General features: G+C 34.9%; 1 protein-coding gene across 2 annotated transcripts in view; it reads left to right on the forward strand.

Annotated features, from left to right (window-relative positions):
• The window catches only part of LOC134540387 (peptidylglycine alpha-hydroxylating monooxygenase), a 49,160-nt gene extending 34,978 nt beyond the window's left edge, over positions 1-14,182 (forward strand). For both annotated transcript variants that reach the window (XM_063383082.1, XM_063383083.1), the window contains exons 8-10: positions 292-434; positions 2,591-2,640; positions 4,743-14,182. In XM_063383082.1, the coding sequence (XP_063239152.1) occupies positions 292-434; positions 2,591-2,640; positions 4,743-4,914 (365 nt within the window). In that variant the 3' untranslated portion in view covers positions 4,915-14,182. The remainder of the gene's footprint in view (positions 1-291; positions 435-2,590; positions 2,641-4,742) is intronic.
• Positions 14,183-17,545: the final 3,363 nt, after the last annotated feature.

Below are 17,545 nucleotides of genomic sequence, written 5' to 3' on the forward strand. Positions count from 1 at the left end.
ATCCAAACTTTATGTTTCTTGTGATTTTTAAGAGTACTCAAGTTTTAATAAATACTAAACACCGGCTTGTTTTCGACAAGGAATTTCATTTAAACACCGCCCATCTTGTTAAAATTAAACAGTGAATACTGTAACGTTCCCCTTTGTCTGTATGAACTTTGCCACAGATAGCAGCATTGTTTCCCGCCAAGTGCTGTGTATCGAGAGGCAAAGATTTCACATGTGTAAAGAATTGCGAATGATGTCCGAGGGAGTGGAAAAAAGAGCGCCTGGTTGTGCCCCCCCACGCAGGCAAGGTGGTGTCCGGCTACCGCGTGCGAGAGGACGAGAACGGCGTCGACCAGTGGACCCTGCTGGGCAAGCGGGACCCGCTCACGCCGCAGATGTTCTACCCCGTGCTGAGCAACGTGACCGTCACGACGGGAGACATGCTGGTGAGGCACGGGCGACGCGGCCCGGGAACCAGGGGCGTAGCCAGGGGGGTTTTAGGGGTTCAACCCCCCCCCCCCCCCCCCTTTAGCACCAAATCTTTAATTAATTTCTTATTCATCACTTAAACAAATTTCATATTACAATTAATAAAAAAATTTTTACCATTACAATATTTAAATTTAAGTTACCGAAAACTGCTAGAATAGCACTATTTTACACCTTAAAATCCAAATTTTCCCGGGGGGAGAAACCCCCCGGACTCCAACGCTTTAATATGGGGGGGTGGTGGGGGGGCATGCTTCTTAACACCCCCCATACACAAATTCTGGCTACGCCACTGCCAGGAACCAACCCGCTTTTCTGTCCCCGCGCCAACCCACCCCGTCCTTGGAAACATGCACGTTCGAGGGGGGGGGGGAACAAAAATTTTATATTTTTTTTCCAGCATGCAGTTTCAAGTGCTGGTCAATTCATGGTTTTGCATGAGAAAATCTTTCCTAGATTTTACCAGAACTTGATCGTACGAATTTATAAAACAAACCCGACAATGAATTCATCAGGAAATAATACAAAAAATGGTTGAAATTTAATTTCCATATTGGCTTTAAAAAAAACTCGATTTTTAAGTTTTTTTTTTTTTTTTTTAAATTTTTTAATTTTTCTGGGGGAAGGACTGTGGGGTGTTAAATACATCACTTAGGCCCCCCTCGGTAAACACCCTCTTCAAAATATTACGCCCTCGCAACTGCAAACGCCCCAGGGCCCTGTGAAGTCTAAGAGCACCTCTGATGCAGAGTCAAGGTTTCTTCACTCCCCTTCGGCACTGGAAACTTATTAGTTTAAAAAATTCTGTCAGTTTATAATAATTTATTTGGAGTAAACTAAAAATATTATGCATAGTAAATACTAGGCCCATTATACAACAGTGAAGAAATATAAAAACACAAACGGATCAAGGCTACGACAACAACAAAATAAATCATTAATTTAATTTAAAATTTTTCGAGATATCAGAACATAAAAATAGTATGGATTTACATAAATAATAAAAATAAACTACAAAGTATTCCTAGAATTCTTTTAGTACACAGCTGATCTTGTACTTGAAACAATTATTAATTTATTTAAAATGCAAGCAAACATGGCTTCAACACTGCAGTCAAATACTCTGCTTCTATTGGTCGCACATGGTAACGTAAACGGAAGAGATGGGAGTTTCCCAGCTAATCCGTATGCTTCCGTGTCCGGATATGTATCTATGTATAAGATCCATGTCCACTGCCATGTCATTTGTAGTAGTGGGCCTAAAAATATACAATTTCATCGTGCAGTAAGGTACAGTCACATAAATTCATTAAAATTGTATCAACTACGGCAAAACTGGTTGTGCCCATTGGCCACATAAAATGTTAGCCATTGTACATCATTAATTTTTTAAGGTACATTGCATTATGTATTTCTTAGTGAATCAAAACATGTACCTACATCACTGCATGGACACACTTAAATTTTGGATTATCAGAATTTTCACAATCTTAAATTGGTTTAGCCCCATCAAGTTCAGATTGAAGAGATTTTAATCTACAGACGTTAAGTTGAAATATTATTTTTAAGTAACTAAAGTTAACCTCAGATAATTTTTTTGTTGTATTCTAATTATTTTATCCAGTTGGGGTTAGAGCATTGTGCTTTAATGGGAAGTCTTTTATCAAAACAAATTAAAGGCAGTAAATAGTTACGTATTTACTTCAAATAAACTAAGTTATGTATTCATACTAATTGTGTATCAATTTATGTTTTTTTTTGCTAGTAAAATTACTACTGATTATATATTGAAACAAACTAAGGTATGTACTTCCATTTATACAGAAAGCATCCAGAATGTATTAAATGTAAAATTGTCCTTGGTAATGAATTAAATCTCATACAATCATTAAACAAAATTACTCATATTTCAGGACCTAAACTGCAAAACTTGGAAAACATTATTCCATGGTCTATTGAGAATGTACCATGTAGTGAAATTTTGTTTTCTATCAGCTGCAGTATGCCCCTATTTGTATGATCCCTAACATTTAAAACAACACAAAAATCTAGAATATTTAATAGTGATGATTGTGTATACCAAACATTTATGTATTCCTTTGTTTATTTTTAGGCTGCGCGCTGCACCATGGAAAATAATCGTCGTGACTGGGTTATGTCGGGGTAAGTTTTTCGCAATAGATATATATTATCCTGAGAAAATTTCTTTCATCAATTATATGTTGTTTTTTTTGTCAATAAATTTTTTTAAAATTTAGTGTTCACCCAGATATTTCAGTTGCATTTCATAGTGCAGCAGTAGCAGCACACAATTCACATTTGAGTTAATAATGCCATTTGGACCACACCGGTTTGGAACCAAGCAATAACAAGATTACAAAAATAAATTTAACTGTAGAAATTTTTATCCATGTTTGGATGCTCTTGGATACTTGCATAACTGAGCTCACTTAGACAACCTTTGAATCACTTGGAACTGACTTTTAATCCTAACTAAACCTTCAAGCATTATGTATGCATTTAATTGCAAGTGATTGTGAGTGGTTGATATATGTTGATTTTCCTTTGGTATTCCTGTTATAACTATATTAATTTTCGAAACCCTTGCAAAATCCAGTATTGCCACATTTTACGGATTTTTTACCCAGTTACGAAATTATGAACGGAATATTTCTTTATTAGGGAAACAGATAAATTAATGACACTCCTGAAATGTTGTATCAGCATTTCATACAATAAATCTGGCTCTTGTAACAGGAAGGCAAACTTTTTGTTAAGTAATTAACATAAATAGAAATCCTGAAACTTATTTTAGCATTTTTAACATTAAATGGTTTGCAAAACTACGTACATATATCCATTATTTAATGGATTAGTTAGCTAGTTACTGTATAGTAAAGAGTGTTATTTTGTAGCCTAGTATTTGGCATAAACTTCATTGTATTTGTTTTACGCGTATTTTGTGTTGAGGGCGTACCGGTGTTACGATCTGAATTATTGGTGGAAATAGTGGGCGCCTCCACGTCAGTGGGCACGTGGACCCGGCTTGATACTCTTACTCAGGGCGTTATGTGGCCCGTGTGCGGCGAGATATTAGCCCTCCTGATACCTAATTCCACAATGGTTCCTAACCTAGCCCGCTCTCAGCGTCGGGCACGCTTCTACTTCACCGCAGTGGGCTCTTAGGGCATCCCACACACAGCTGACTGGGTTAAGGACCCACGTGGCCCTCCCGAACACAAAGACATGTGACTCAATTAAGTTGGTTTTATTTATCTCTACGTTACACGCCCTCATACAATCCTTCCTTGATACTGTTAAAACGCCCGAGGCACGAATCGGTTTAGTTGAGGAGGCGGACCACACACGTGGCTGCCTCAAGCTTTTACTTAGAACACAGGTGGTTAAAAACTCTGGAGAGTATAACAATTACTAATTAAAACAGCCCCACCGACCGAGAGAGGCCCCGAGGATAGAAAGAAAACGATTTGAATTAATTAACTGAGCAGAACTACTTATCGGTGAGACAAAGGTGATGTCCTCGGGGTGTTTGCAGAGACGTCCGCTCTCGGCCGGCTGAAGAAGAAGACTGGGGTGAGACAAGGGCTTGCGGCAGGAAATATGGCGCCCTTCGCGCCGAACACAATTACCGTTACATCTCTGCGACTGCGTGCCCCGGGTTATTATTGAAAATAACATGGACTCTTTATAAAAATTAGCATATACACATCCATGACCAGACCGTCTGTAATAATTACTTATGTGGTAAAATAGTTTGAATAAATGTTATACGTTGGTTTTGTCGTCGTCCGCTAGGGAGCGCCAATGTCCGTGCCTGCACGTATTTTATTACAAAAACATAATATATTAGTAAAACAAAAGACACTGGCTCGTCGGGACACTATTTTAGGGGCGAAAAGAAAAGGTTACAATAATATTAATTACAAACAGGGGTGCGGCGCACTGCAGCTAAGTGCCCTCTTGCCGGGCTACCAACACACGCACACACGCACGCACAAGCGGGAGGTTTGAACAGAGATGGTGGTGTTTGGGCGGTGGCATATCGGGCTCAAAGGGGGCCGCAGGCCCGGACGACGTCAGTGTGAATGAATGTGATTACTGATGGGTGTGCCAGGCAGTTGGCATCACTGGAAACCCTGTCTGGCTGGGTCGCGGTCCCGACTAGCGCAGGGATTAGTAAGCCTTGGAACAGTGTTCGTCTGTCGGGAGTGCGGAGGAGGGACCCCTGTCGTGTGTCCCCGCAGGCCGACCAACAACGACGAGATGTGCAACTTCTACCTGATGTACTGGGTGGACCAGACGACCCCGCTCGACATGAAGTACTGCTTCTCGAGCGGGCCGCCGCACTACTACTGGACGCAGTCCACCAAGCTGAACAACATCCCGGACATGGCGGCGAGCAGTCTCGACTCGTAGAGCCCGCGACCCTCCCCCCCACCACCAGCGGCGCGCACACGACTCCCTTCCTCTTCTGCCGGGTGACTTCTCAACACAAGGAACTACAGCACTAGAGGACTAACACCGGACAGCTATACCTACACCTACAACACGGACAAGAGCATGGTAAAAATAACCTAGCGGAAAGAGGTGCGATTCCCAACACATTCAATATAATTCAACTTCTTTTTTTAAGAAATTTGAAGCACTGGAGGTTTTTATTTTTTCACCATAAATCTGTGTAGTGATTAAAATAAGTTTTCTCTAAGAGAAAACAAAATATTATTTAGTTGTCATAATGTTGGTACCACGTGTATTTTAAACAGATACATTGTTGGGACTGGGCATGCCCTCTGCCATATACCGGACCGACGTGAAAGGGAACGCTAGGAATTTCACGCAAAAATCTTGAAGCAGTCCGGTATTAGTCTCCCCCCCCCCCCCCCCCCGCCCTTGTTCTTAATATTTGTCTCGCACGCCGAGTTGTCACCACCGCCAATCAGAGGATTCTTCTGTAATTATTATGCTCCAATAGCTCTCTTTCATTCATTGTCGTCTCGCAGAATATTCTCGCCGTATATTTGGGAGATCCGCCAAGAAAACTAAACAACCACACTGCGATTGAGACCGAGCGGTGCTAGTGTGACAACAACAACAACAATAAGTGAGTATTTCCGTACTCGCCAGTAATGTGTAAACATCTAACCTTGGTAATTAAGCAAATTAAGGTGTTCTCTGCTTAATTTTTTTTTCTCATGCAAAAGCTTTACTTAAATTTCTATGTGTAAACATTGGAATTCTAAAAGTCTGCTATTCCCTCAGATTTTAGTGTGCCGATCAATTTTCTTTTAAAATTCAAACAAAACTTACTCGTAAAAAAATTATGTAATGGTTATACTGGAACCCCTCCTTCACAAAACCCTGGCTACGGCTGAACGAAATGTAAAAGTTCAAACAATCTATCGCGATAACACTTGCGTGACCATCTGCCACTATATTAGACAATATTCAATAAATGTGTTTCCGTTGAGAAAATTTGAGACGAACAAGGAATGCAAGAGAGCGATTGCTAAACAAATTTGGGTTAAAAAATTGAGTGCGTATATACTATATGGTGTTGGGTCAATTCCCAAAATTTATGTTCAAGTTTTTTTTATCCTGAAATGCGAGAAAATTCTCAGTTTTGATTTCTATGCCTAACTTTTATATAAAGCTATTGGAGCACCTGATTTTATATACAGCTACAGAAACTCATTGGGTATTTACAAAATATGTTTACTTAATTTATTGCATATGCTTAATTTATGCATTTACGGTTATGAATATTAAATACAAATCTTTGTCAGTAAACAAATATATTGTATGACTTCACATATTTGATGGATATTATTGGGATAAATGCTGCAACTAATAGTGTTTTATATATATATTTTTATATATATATATATATATATATATATATATATATATATATATATATATATATATAAACATGTATTTGCACTTGTCTAAATTAGGTACACTGAGGGAAAAAAATTGCTTTCTATGAGATATTTGTGAAGACCGTGCTTTAACATCATCTTACGAGAATTTTGTTGAACAGTATTCGTAATATGTATCGAGCATCCAAACAGCAATCATTTTTAACCATAAAACCACTGGATTAGTACTTACCTTGGGATTGTGGTGATTGATGAAACCAATCACAGTAAAAACTCATTACAAAGTACTTCACATCTGGATATTTCACTTCAAAGTTATATATTCAGAACCATTTAAGCACTTTTGCATTTAGTACAGTAACAGTTCAGTATAATGAACTATAATCATTTAGTACCAAAACATTGGGGTGTTTAAGGTATGTTGCAATGAGATTTCATTGCAATTTTTAATATCAATTGACCCAACACTAACATGATCATTAGTTAATATATTTTAATAATAAAATTAATTTTGTAAAATTAATATTGTAGAAAAAATCCTAATTTTGGATACTTCTCAAAAATTTTGTGTGTGCCACTGGTATGTTTCTTTCACAGTGAACTTCATATACTTTTACATTTCATCTACTGCTACATATCATTACCACTTCATATTCATTTTCACCAGTTACAGAATTTTTTTTATGAGCATAAGATTATCCGAGCATGACACACCATTTTGTTCAGTCAAACATTAACTCTCACCCTTCAATCATAATAGGTAGCTGCAACTGAACAGAATTGGCAGAGATAAGAATCACTTCATTGTAATTTAACCTTAAAAAAAAAGTGCATGTACTTAGGTTTGTTCGGCATAAATAAAACTTAAAAGTTAAAATCAAAATGAGGAGAACGCACAACATTAATAAAATTAAAGAGAACCAACAAAGTGGCAAATATCATTATTCCTGTGTATGTTCTTAAATAATATTCTTGGCTAATAAATTATTACATTATAAGTAATCCTGAAAAGAGCCAAATTGCAGAAATTCTGTTCACTAGTTTCATCATTAAAAAAAAAGTATTAGTAGTAGCAGCTATTGATTTATTAAAAATATACAGTATGTTCAAAAATTGATGGGTTTAAATTTAAGGCAGGGAATGACTGAACAACTAATATTTGGTAAGGCACTTAAGTCCGGAAACGTAACCCTTCACACAAGTATGAATTTTGCACTCATTACACGCCACACCTTTGGCTGAGAAGATGCATGATCTCATCGCAGTGATGTTCAAACGCTCCGTTGGAAGCATGCGACGAGGCCAGTGCAGATGTTTAGAGTATATTAGCAACCAGCTGTCTGTACACAGGCTCAGATTTTACACTTTACAAACAGGCTGACTGTCATTTGTCCAGAGTGCCAGTTTTTGAGGAGCGGGAGAATCTTAGGTGTGAAAAAAAAAAAAAAAAAAAAGAACAAGGCTGTAAAAATGAGTTTATTAAGGTAAGGTAATCAATTGATTTTCAAAAATACGGACCTCGACTTAGCGGAGCCCTGGGTATTCACTTTCATGGACCCTCCCCCAGAAAATTTAAAAACATTTATTCTTACCGGATAAATTATCCTCAGGTCAGTTTTATGAATATTTACTGTTAAATTTCCTGTAGAATCGCGTCATTATACATGGCAATAAAAGCTTCGAATTTTTTTTTCTTCCTAATACTAAATCATGAATGGAAACAGGTATTCACCAGCACTTAAAGTAACGAGATAATAAATATTTAATTATTTTTTTTCCATTAATGTCCATATTTTCAACAGAAGAGCCGCCCCTGAGCTTCTGTCGAGATGCAAAGCTTCGCGTTCGAATTGAAGCTCCGCATTTGTTGCAAAGCTTTAAAACATTGGAAGCCCGTTGTGTATGCGTTGATTTAGTAAAGTTGTTTACTTAAAAAAAATAAAATCAAAAGAAGGCACTCCATTTGCTTTTATTAATGCCCAGTATGAATAATATGCATGGTTATTTTATATTTTTTTTTATTGAATGATGTTATATATGTTGGTCAATCAGTTAATCAGTTCAAGCACTACAAACGTTCAACTTCAATCTTGTGTTTTAAACAGTAAGTGTAACACAGCTTCACAGAGAATAATATTCGCAGTTCGAATTGACTTCGCAAATATTTTAAACATTTGATTTGATGTTCGCTTCACATAGGCCTACTGTGCTGTAAACCAGACTGCTGTGTGCTACGGATGCTAGTGCGTTGGCCAACTACAAATCTGCGCTTTTTTGTCGCCTTGCTTTCCGCTAAGCATTTGGACACCAGGGCTCTGCGATGGCGCGTCCTTTCAGCCAATGAAGTGACACACGTCTAATGTGCGCAATATTCAAATTTTTCCCCAACTATTCGTGCCTGTAAACTTACAGGGTCGCGTTTTCGAACGTAAGAGTTTATATTCAAAAATTGCTTGTCAACCATTAAATTTATGCCCAGCAATATCTGAATTACTTGTATATGAGCATTTTTTTTATTTGTTAGTTTCATTAGGTATTTTTTTTATTTTTAGAAAATAAACTACGTGCTACATTATATATCTTGCATTTGAGCACAAATGGACAAAACGCACATGCACATTGTACTTCATCCTGTTATATTTCCATTGTGTTTTACACAACAATTTGTTGCATATTAAAATATCTGTCTCAGTGCACCTAAAGAAGAATTACTTACTTTAAAAATATTAACATTATTAAATTATTAGAATTGTTTGTGACAAACATGTTATTGGCTCAAGCTAAATACATTCCATGCAAGGGTTCGAAAGTTTGAAATATGTATGTCAGTATTATATTTTTGCTTTAACATATAGTGTACTGTTGGCCCAAGTTAAATAAAATAAGAGTGTGTATTTTAACACTGTTATCGTTTAAATGTTTACTTGGAGGTTGTTGATTATCTATAAATATAAATTTTAATATTTTTGAAAGAGTTTTAAGAGTGTAAAAATTGTTTATTTAAGTTTTAACTGTTACAGTGCCTCTATTTTTATATGTTATTTATAATATGATGTGCAACTTTCTTAAAAACAATTATTTAAAGTTGGTACATACTTATTTCAACCATATATTAATAATATTTAAGTAGGGTTTGACTGTTTAAAAGTGCATTCTGCAAGTGAAACATTCCCTGAAGAAAAATAACATTCGAGACAAGAAAACTATTCTAAAAAATTTTTTTTGTGATTTTTTTTTTTGTAATGGTCATTTCTAAAGCTAACGAAGAGCTTTCAATAAGTTGTCTACAGCATTTGTAAGAATATTCATCGACCACCTTCTAATAACGGGGGTTCACTTACCCCCCACGCCACCACTCGCAAAGTTTGAGAGACTACACACTGCAACAACGTCTCTTCAGGTCAAGAAAAAGTCCTGGAAAAAAACAAATGTGACCAAGTCTTTAAGTACTTGCCAGAGATGTGTAACATCTAACCTCGATCATGAGCAAATTGTATGTGTTCTCATGTTGCACAGACACTTAAAATACAAAACTTGGTCAAGAAATTAAACGTAGAATTTTTTTAAAATAACGTTGAAATGATATATATAAATACATTCAACTACATTTCTCAACACCAATCACACACTGTTTCTTCACCCACATTTAGAATTCTCTGCTGGAGCAGCTACGTTGACTATCAAAATATTTGATTAGGAGACTGAAATTTTAAACTATGTAATGAAACGGCTCCTATAAAACCAAAAAAAAGCTTGAATAAATACTAAACCTCGGCTTTAGATCTTTTTTTTCGAAAACAAAATTATTTATTAAAATACTTTCCATCTTGTTAAAATTCATCATTAAACATTTAATATTATAAAGTTTACCTTTGGTCTTGTGAACTACGGTTCGGGCCATCCGTCACAGATGGCAGCACCATGATTACACATATCCGTTCCACGCGACTGCCGTTCCATTCGCGAAGTTACTCCTACTAAATGCAGAACACCAAGAGCTAAGATGTTCTTACGTCAGTAAACAGCAACGGCGATGGAAGTCACAAAACATTAATTTCCAGCAGCCTTTTACTAACTTTATTTTTTTTCTTAACGCATCACTTCAGTTCATAGTTGCACATTAAATTGTATTAGTTTCAGACTTTACTAAAATCTTTTGGAAATTATCTCTGAAAATATTTTAGCTTCCTAAACATAGCAATCCTATTCCCGTGAATTGTTTCTCTTATTTCGTAAAATAATTTAAATTTTGCTTTATCATTAGTGACAGATCAAACCCCAATATTCTCGAATCTGAATCTCAAATTTGAATCTCAGAGAGTACCTCGAATATACCCCTCGAATCCAAATGTAGGTGTCGAGGGGAAAAAAATAAAATAATATATTAACTATGATTTTGAAATATTCTAGCCTTTAAATGGTAGTTTTACAAACTAACTTTCAGAATCAATACTTATTGTAATTTTATTTATAAAATTACATGTTAAAAGTACAATATCTTGGAGAATAGTAACAGAATAGGTATGAGGGAAAAAAAATGATCTCATAAACTTCAGAGGTTATCAATGTTGAATTTTTTATTTACTATTATTACTTGTAATATTTTTCTACAAATATTTTTCTTCGAGTATTGAATCCATCGAATACTACGGATTTGATGGTATTTGGAGATTTGATTGGCTCATCCCTACTTGTTATAAATAAAAATGACTGTGTAATAAAATGTTACGAAAAAAATTTATTGAAACATTCTGAAAAAGTCCTGAGATTGGTTCACCAGGTATCTGTAGACACTTTGTCCAAGAATAATTACATTGCTTGTGACAGTGCCAAAGAAAATGTTTTCAAATCAAAATATATGTTTTCCATTTTGTACATATTTGATTGTGGTAAAATTACTTTCAATCATAGATAGTTTCATGCATTGTTGTTCGTTAATTTTCATATGAATGCACTACTATCTTTAGTTTGACTTTCACAAAGTTCAATGCCTAGCAATCCAAAACTTTTTTTTTTGCAGCATATGTTTGTAGCACTGATTTCAGGGCTCAGGGTTGATTGTCATTCTCGTCATTGGAAGGTGGTCATTAGCCGCAGTAGAAATAGTAGGTGAAACCATTGAGTTGTCTGCAGCTGTAACTTTTTTTAAAGTCATAGCGTAGCATTCAACAACCCAAGTAACTCGAATTCGTGTGACGTCACAGTTGGGTTGGTTTCACCTATTTATTCTCACCATGGATACAGAATTTTATTAAAATATCCTTATTCATAATGATTTAAAAAAAAATTGTTTATTTTTTTATAATTTTGTAGCACCAAACTCCATGCTTTACTTTATTAGTAGTAAACCATACATTATTTAAGTTACTGTATCTTAAAAGTGTGTGATTGTTATGTATAGAATTGTAAGATGAGTGGTTACATAAAATATGAGAAATAGTAATTTTTGAGTCATTTTAATTACATTATGCTGGTTATCATGACATATGTTTATCACAGTTCACTCGAAAATCATGTCAATTTCATTGTAAAGTTGTAAATATAGTGTCTATAAAGTATGAATAGTGAGTCCATGAGTTTTAATTTGTAGCTCATTATTATGTATAATGTATAGTTTATGGTAGATATAACATGCAAGAAGAGGTTTCATGAACTAATATGTATATATGTTGAAACTTGTAAACTATGCATCACATTTTTTATGTCGGGTAACATGTACTACTTTTACAAAGCCAATTATGATAGTATGATCAAAGTCATATTAGCATAAAAAGATTTTACAATTGTCCTCACCTTCGCTCATTTTCTCTTTTCCATGTTTTCTTTCCATATTTAACTAAAAAGATATATTCTGCCTTTTACATGGTAAATTAAATATTATAATTATACTTTATTTGTTTGTACTTTACAAATGCGTATTGTAGCTAAATTACCGGATGGATTAGTTGCCCTTATTTATCACAACAAGTTTAAATAAAAGGAAACGGATTAACTCTTCATCTGTTAGTGTAAACAGAGCATGAGTTGGATAGTATCCTGGTATGAAATCAATCCCAAAAAACTAATATATTATAAACTGTTAAATTGGGAGATCAAGCTCGTTTTCTAGCTGGTTTTTTTTTTCTACATCATGTAAGATTGCAATCTATATGTTGCATACATACAAATTAAAATGGGCTCCTGATTCATGTTTTATGAGTAAAAGTGCTTCATCTTTACACTGTATGTCTGTACGTAATATTTTTGCATTATACAACAATGGCTAATCTTATTATCTTTTAATTTAGTTCACTATTAGTTTTCTTAAAAGATACATCATCAAAGATCAATATCATTCAGTACTAGTTCATAAGGGAAAATAATTCATTAAATGGCCACATCTGTGGAATCTACATAAATGCTGAGACATTAAAAAAATTAAAAAAAAAAAAAGTATTTAAAGCCAATGTTGATCCCAAGTTGATATTTCCAAATAATTTGGTTTTACTTTCATTATAATATAAAAAGCTTAATCCAAAAACATAATGCTCACTATTTTACAGTCATAGGCCTCACAGACATCATAAGTTACGACACATCTTAAACTCTGTTGTACTTAAAGATAATCTTTAAATGTAGGAAAATAAAATGTAGCAACACAGGTTAAGTTTTAGTCATTTATGTATAAACTTTAATGAATGTGATCCAAAACCTTATAAATTGATTTCGTTTTTAACATAACAAACATATAAAGATTATTACTATTAGATTACACAGATAAATACTTTAATACCTTAACACAATGCTGTAACTGTGTGGTGTTTATGTTCATTGTTATTTGTGCTGGTATGCATTTTACCTATTACCTAGTGCATGTGCCGATAGGGTCATCGAGAAAAACTAAGGGCCCGGGTCAAAAAAATTTACAGTCTCCATTACTTATGTAAAACTTTTCAAACCCAACAATTAAAAAAAAAATTACCCTTGCCATAACTGTAAATGTTATCTGCAAGTATCACATAACTTGTAAGGTTTCCAATTAATTATATTGGTAATAAACTTGTAAATTTCATTATATCAGGGTAAACTCGCATATTAAAATAAAAAACTTTCAAATGCCACTGGAACTCCTCAGGCTGGGAATTTTGAAACAACAACCCCCCCCCCCCCCCCCACACACACACAAACACACACACACACTTCCACCACTCACGATGGTCCTGATTGCCAATAGAATTAAAAAGTGAATATGTTTAACACTACGGAAAATTAATATGCACAAGTGTATAGTTTTAAGAAATAATATTAATTTGACAAGTGAACTCAACAGACATAAACATAAATCAAACAAGAAAAATACATGCATTGATGTCAATTGTGAGTGAAGAAGTACATTCACCAAGCACAAAGTTTGTATCGTTGTCTTATCACCAACGGGAAATGTTTTACCGTTGGTGAAAAAGTTGGGACAGATTTATTCTTACTATAAAAGATTAAAATTTGTATTTGATATTTAAAAATGGAGTAATGTAATACTGTTTTTATATAAAAATCAATGGTACATTTTAAAAATATTTCAGTGTTACAAAAAAAATATTATTCTCCGAAATAATATTGATACGTAAATTTAGTTTGTTAATAAACTCTAAAGTATAATGAATAGTTTTTCTCTTTGCAAAATAAATAACAGCAGTTTGGTCTTGTTCGCATGCCTGCAGCTTCGACTTTAAGCCCTCCCACTTTCTCTGTGACTCAACAATCAAGTGGTTTCAATGTAAAATGTATATTTTGATGTGGACAGAATATAAACTTATTTTTTGAGTGTCTTCATGTTTATTATTTTTTTAAATGCCTGATCAACTTTATAACTTCAAAAAGTTCTTTGAATGATTCTTGCAATTGGGAAGGTTGATTTAAATCATTATTTTGGAAATACGCTGTTGCCAGTTGGTGCTGTATGCCACGGAGAAAAACTGAAGGACAGACAAAGAAAAATGGACACACAAACGCACAGAAAACAAGCCACAATCAGTTATTGTTCTAATTCCTTCCACGTAATTCTCTGGGTTGTCTTTACATTTAACATTTGACATCTGCTGATTTTGGCTAGTTTTCTTTACGTTTGTGTACTCATTTGTCTTTGCCTGCTCTTCGGGATTTTTTCTACGACATACAGTGCATTACCAAAATAACGATTTTAACTAACCACTAAAACCTACACCGCAATAATTAAACCAAAAAAATGTGTGTGTAAAGCCTGACGCATGGAGTGGTAACTTGCGCGACCGCAGTAGAGTTAACCTACTGGCAACGGAACCAACTGCAACTTCATAAACTTCAAAACCAGTACTTACATTCTGGACGAATGAGCAAAAAATGCAGGTTTGTACACTCTTCTCTTTCCTCCCCCTTCCTTCGCAAGCTCCCCCAAAACACCAGCCAAGTGTTAACTTGTACTTGGACTGTAGTAAGGAGCTCAGATGATTCAAGTTGCCAGCTATGGCTAACTGGCTGTCGAGCAAACTGTTCCATTTTGGTGAGCCCACAGCTAAAGAAAACACATAAAATTTTGGTTTATTTATTGGGATACCATCACATGGGCCTAACCAGAGGTTCAAACAAACAGCGGATCTCTCCCAGCCCACTCACTGTAAGTTTCAGTCAAAATCTGTGAAGACATGGTCAGTATGTCCACATTACTTTTTTCTCGCTAAGTCTAGAGTCCACACAGAACACTTGGAAAGATGGAACTCGTCAGCTGCCATCTGACTAATGGGGTCTGTAGGTCCAAATAAATATGCGTGTTTACATTAGCCAATGTTTTTGCATGAATAAAACCCCAGTACACTGAAAATTCTCTAAGGGGGATTACACCCTGCCATCTTGGTATTTTTCACATCTTTTTGAACTGTTTAATCTAATTTTTGGCACGTCAAGGCACAAATATTATCTCTCGGAATTTTTCTACCTTGTTGTGACCACACATTTACTATTTAACAGGCTCTAGTCTGTGAGTGCCGCGAGGAAATAACTTATTTCTCGCTAGTGACTACAACCATTATGATAATCACACCAGCTTGCAAGTGTTGACGTCAACCAGTAGCCAAGCCAAGTCCTATGCCATGTCAAACAAAAAATAAAATTGCACGGAAGCTTTATTGCAAACGCAAGCCAAGTTCTATGCCATGTCAAACAAAAAAAAAATTGCACGGAAGCTTTATTGAAAACGGTATCAAAATATTTGAAATTGCAAGATGGAAATCCGGCACCAATTGAGCTGCTCGCATTGAGATTTTTTTTTTCGTGGTGGATATCACACTCACCAACGGATTCACTTACGAAAGTAATGAAATTACACACAAGGTAAATATGTACAGTCGCGGTAGATGCCAAAAAAATGCTAAAAATCCGAAAACACTTTTATTCTGTGCTCTTTCACTTCCTCTTTTCAAATCAACCGGCGGAGATAAGAAATTCCAACTACTTTCGGAGATATCGAATTTTTTAATTTTCATCACAATACCTGCGTATTCATGCGGGAAAAAATGCTACCAATCCGAAAATACTTTTATTCTATGCTCTTTCACTTCCTCTTTTCAAATCAACCGGCGGAGATAAGAAATTCCAAATACTTTATGAAATATCTAATTTTTTAATTTAGCAATACAACGCCCGTTTAACCCTTCGAACGTCGCCATTTTTTATTTTGACGTGTGTTAGTGAATGCGTAATAAATAAAATGGTCGATTAGGTCAGGGCCCTATTTCATAAACACAGTAATAATATCAGTTCCTAAATAGTAGTGAAATAAAAAGTAGCTATTAGTGTATAAATTTGTGTTTCATAAACAAAGTTGAAGGACTGCTAAAATATTTCACTAATTTTATTAGTTTAATAGTCAGCTGATGTTGGTGGGTGATATTTTGATGTTTACATTTTTGAACATTGTGTAAAAATGGCTAAAAGAGAACTTAAAAACAGGAAATATGAAAAAATTTCGAGAATAGAGATGTTCTGTTTGGTGCATTTGCTGGCACTTTAACAAAAGATGTGAAGAAGTTATGTTAGACAGAAATTCGTGATTATGTAGTAGCAATCGGTTTAGTCACAAACGACAAAGACTAAGCCAATTGCCCTCTAGACAGTAGCTTTTTAGAAACATTGTGCATGTCTGCTATGCAGTGGTATTGCACACCACTACCAAGCCAGTGTAGTGCTATTTGCAGTGGTTGCTTAGGTTAAAGTGCCTGGTTCCGTGCTGTTGGATGGAATAAAAAAGGTTCAATCCTTGTGAGCACATAATTAAAAACACTACGTGTTAACCTAAAACGTTCATTGTACTCATATGTTTCCTCTAACAACGTTTAGGTTTTCCTTTCTTGAAAATGTCTCGGACGTCTTACTATTACATCATCATCATCTTCACTTCCACTAGAATCTGAGGATTCCATTTTCTTTGTTAAATTTTTGTACTACACAAACAGATACCACTGCTGTTCTCTAAAAATTGATGACTCTTAAAATGATTTATTATAAAGCTAAGATTGATAAATTTCAGTGCTAATAATCAGTGCAATATATTTGTGTTTGAAGTTTATGAAACACTCTTGATTTTGAACTCATTTTATTACTCATTATTAGGAGTCCTACACTACTAGCTACTTTTTTACACTACTAGTTTTATGAAACAAAACTTATAATTAGCAGCTACTTCTATGACTCCTGACTCCTAATTATGATACTAATAAGTTTTATGAAATAGGGCCCAGGTCAGTTACATTTTAAATACTTTCAAACTAAGCGGACATTAAAAATAATGTGAATTTAATTGAATGGTTCTTTAGTTTTAAATTATTTATAATGTAACTAACCTGACCTAACAAAACCCGGACAAATGATGAACATAACTCACGTAATTTTTTTTTTTACTTATTACTTGCGCAACAATATCCAAATAAAAAAATAATACTTTAAAATTAGAAACGTTAAAAACTCACCTAAGTTGGAGGCGGGTACATTTCCTTTGCCACTATAAGGAAATGATGTAGTCGTTCACGGCAGAAGTTGACCGATTAATTAAACATCGTATTGAACAATAAATGAATAAATAATTACGTATTGGTTCATTTGAATACTGACCAATCACGGAATAAATAATCACCTATTGGTTCATTTGTATACTGGCCAAT

Source organism: Bacillus rossius, chromosome 16, assembly GCF_032445375.1.
Source record: "Bacillus rossius redtenbacheri isolate Brsri chromosome 16, Brsri_v3, whole genome shotgun sequence".
Classification (NCBI taxonomy): domain Eukaryota; kingdom Metazoa; phylum Arthropoda; class Insecta; order Phasmatodea; family Bacillidae; genus Bacillus; species Bacillus rossius.